This window comes from Fistularia commersonii, chromosome 25 (assembly GCF_037954325.1).
Source record: "Fistularia commersonii isolate RoL2024-O1a breed Wild chromosome 25, RoL_Fcom_v1.0, whole genome shotgun sequence".
NCBI classification, from domain to species: Eukaryota; Metazoa; Chordata; class Actinopteri; order Syngnathiformes; family Fistulariidae; genus Fistularia; species Fistularia commersonii.
In genome coordinates this window covers 11932511-11936061 of record NC_141308.1, presented here as the reverse complement: position 1 = coordinate 11936061, position 3551 = coordinate 11932511, and the positions used below count along the sequence as shown (strand labels likewise).

At 53.9% G+C, this 3551-nt stretch overlaps 1 protein-coding gene across 1 annotated transcript; it reads left to right on the top strand.

The window, feature by feature from the left end:
* The first annotated feature begins 231 nt into the window (after positions 1-231).
* Positions 232-3178, top strand: klf17 (Kruppel like factor 17). Its single transcript, XM_086172280.1, has 3 exons — positions 232-1474; positions 1560-2337; positions 2409-3178. The coding sequence occupies exons 1-3, from the start codon at positions 1403-1405 to the stop codon at positions 2582-2584; spliced, it is 1026 nt and encodes a 341-aa protein (XP_086028406.1). The 5' UTR covers positions 232-1402; the 3' UTR covers positions 2585-3178.
* The last annotated feature ends 373 nt before the right edge of the window (positions 3179-3551 follow it).

The window sequence follows — 3551 nt, the reverse complement described above, 5'->3', positions numbered from 1 at the left end:
TCTGTTGTGTTGGTGTGTGTTGCTTAGACGTAATTTAGGGCTTGTTCTTGCACTGTGTGTGTGTGTGTGTGTGTGTGTGTGTGTATTTTGGGGAGCAGTGTCTAATTTTCCCTCAGGAAGTTGAGTCCATTTCCGCCTGTCCTGTGTACAGGGGTGGAATGTGCCATGGTTTATCCCTGCCGGGTTAAAAATAACGCCATATAAAGGTGGCGACTGGGGCCGGCGGCCCTTGGGGCTCCTGGGGGCTGACGTGAGTGTGTGTGTGTGTTTGTGTGTGAGTGTGTTTGTGTGACACGACACGACACTGCTGTCTCTCATCACTTCTTTGGGATGGAACAGCAGATGAACACTGCATGGGACATGTTGGATTGTAGGAACCACAGGAGGGATAAATGCTGCAGTTACTGGAGTCGACCGCTGCCGTTATGGGGGGAAGTTACTGTGGAGAGTGATATCACCCATTGATTATTGATTGATTGGTAGAGATAAAGGGTAGGACTGGATTAAGTGCCTCTCAGACACCAAATGTGTCATTGTGAGTGTGTGTATGTGTGTAAAAATGCATTATCTTTTGTCTTTTCAACTGTGTGATCTGAAGGTATCCTAATTTTGGTGTGTGTTTGCCGAAATAAATGTGAACAAATAATCTGTGCTCTTATGAGAACCGAACCCCCTTTTCTTTTCTTTTTATTGCTCGGCCATCAAACTTGTCCCCTGCTAATCCCATCCTGCCTCCCGCCTGCGCATTAGCGCGTCGAAAAGATCATTTCAAATCAACACGTCGTCCCTTTGTCTGCGGCCGGATTAACAGGTCGTTTCGATGAGGCGCCGCAAACACACACACACACACACACACACACACACACACCCTGCCTTGTTATACCACATTAATTTGTCCCCCTTTCTTGTTATTGTTGTGTGTGTGTGTGCGTGCGCACCGAAACTGGGGTTGAAAATGCGTGATCGACCCCCCCCCCCCGCACATATGCATACACGCATACATTTTTATCCCGAGAGAGAGCGGCGTTGAAACTACATTTACATATTTGTAAAGGAAACTACAAATATGGAGGCTGGATGCCGCGGATTCACTCTCGAGGCTTTTTCGAACGGCGAGGAATGCGACTCACCTGTCGTGCGCGTAGGCGTGCGCGCCCTCTCCTGCTGTGACTGTGTGTGTGTGTGTATATGTGTGTGTGTGAGTGGTTAAGCCCCGCCCCCGCGGTGCGCGCCGGTGTGGACTATAAGAAGCGCGGCCGTGTGGATGCCGCACGTCCCTGCATCCGGGAACCTGCGGCGGAGGACCGAAGTCACCCGCTCCGGCCTTTTTAATACTATTATTTTTACTTTCTTTTAACTTTTTTTTTTTTTTGCCTCATCTCGTTTTGCGTGTTTGCCCGCCATGGCTGCGGCTGAAGCGGCGCCGCCGTGCATGCCCGCCTTCCCGGCGCTGGAGCGCCATCACTTCGAAGACGTGAGTTGCGGAGATGTTCCTCCTGAGATGTTTGTCCTCCATCCTCCCCTGACTAACCTAACCTCCTCCTCCTCCTCCTCCGAAGGTGGACGCGGGCGCGGCCAACAACCCTCTGATCGAGGTGGAGTTCAGCATCGTGCGGGACGATGACGAGCTGGCCAAGTTCCTGGACCTGGAGTTCATCCTGTCCAACACGGTGGGCGCGGACGGCGCGTCCGCCTGCGGAGGAAGCGGCTCTCCGGCGCCGCCCTGCGCCTACTCCCTGCCGGAGTCCCCGGAGAGCTGCGGCGGCCGCTTCTCGGCCTGCAGCCCGGCGGCGGAGCTCCCGGCGGGGCGGGAGTACACCGAGCTGCGGGCGCCGCAGTGCACGGCGGCGGGATACAAAGTGAAGGCGGAGGCGGCGGGCCGGTCGTGCATGGTGGCCGCGGCGGCCGCGGACTTCGCGGGACAGGTGTACGACAAGCGCATGCGCACTGGGGCCTTCGCGGCGCCGGGGTTCGCCGCTCACCCGCCGCCGCCGCCTCCGCCGCCGCTGCCGCGGCCGGACTTCCATCTCTCTCACCACCACCGTTCCCACCAGCACTTGCACGGCTACGCGCACTACCCGCCGCAGTACCCGGTGCACTTCCCGGCGTCGTACCCCCACGCACACGCACACGCGCCGCCCCCGCTCACGCCGCCGCCGTCGCCGTCTCCGCTGGAGTTCTACGCGGGGGACGAGGCCCTCGCGGGGGCAAAGCCGAGGCGCGGGCGCCGAGCGTGGGCGCGCAAACGCGCAGCCACGCACAACTGCGAGTTCCCCGGATGCGGCAAGACCTACACCAAGAGCTCGCATCTCAAAGCACACATGAGGACGCATACAGGTGAGCACCTTCCCCTCCTTCTCCCTCTTCTCCTTCTTCTTCTTCTTCTAACCCCTCTTCCTGGTCCTCAGGTGAGAAGCCCTACCACTGCAACTGGCAGGGCTGCGGCTGGAAGTTCGCGCGCTCGGACGAGCTGACGCGTCACTTCCGGAAGCATACCGGACACCGACCCTTCCAGTGTCACCTGTGCGAGCGGGCCTTCTCGCGCTCCGACCACCTGGCGCTGCACATGAAGCGCCACATGTAGACCGTTTGTTCTGTTATTATTATTTTGATTTTTTTTTTATTTTTTTTTTACGACGTATATAAAGTGCCTCCGCGCCGGAAGTTGCGTTTTTATTTTTTTGTAAATACCTGCACATATCGCCAGCTAAATTATAGGAGGTTCGTATCGGAAATAAGTTATTGTGCCTGAACAAGACTGCAGTTTTACCGCGCCTTCTTTAACTCCTCCTTCAAAACACACACAAAAAAAAAGGGAAGCCTCTCTGGGCCGGACCCAGACCGCTGTAAATATGTGAATAGTTTGTTTTTCCCGCCTCTTTGTTTACATTTTCTCTCCGCGGTTGCTCTGTGGCGGTCTGGACTAATTGCTGGCGTTCCCCGTTTTCCGGAACAACCTAGCGACGCCTGCATTTTATTTCAATATTGGGGTGGGGGGGTTGTTTTGTGAAGTTTTCTTTTAAAATGAAGAATCCCACCACAGCCATCGAGGTGATCTGCTGTACTTGAACTTTGACCTCCACTCAGATGTACCACTTCTGCAAGAATGTACTTTTTTTTTTTTTTTTTTGGATCAAAAGTGCTAAAGGGCTATGAAATAAAATGTACTTTTACAGCAGATGAGTGTCGGTATGTGTGTTCAATTGTCCGCCCCGGGGGTTCGGGTAAAACCCTTGGTAAAACATTCATTCGTTCTCATACTTCCATCGGCCTCTCGGTGCTACGGGTTTCTTCTTCTCACAGCGAGAAGGTCCCTGGTTGGCTCTGTGTGGAGTCTTCATGTTCTGCGAGAGCCCAAAAACAGGCTGTACTTTAATCGTATTTGACCATTGGAGCCTTTTTCGCCTTTCCTCAGCTACTAGTCAAATGGCCATGTAAAAATGCAGAATGTATATTTATTTACAAATCCACTGAGTATATTTGACACAATCTGTTTGTGCACCTTGCATTTGTGCATGTACCCTTACGGCACACGAGTCCCTTTTTGGTCC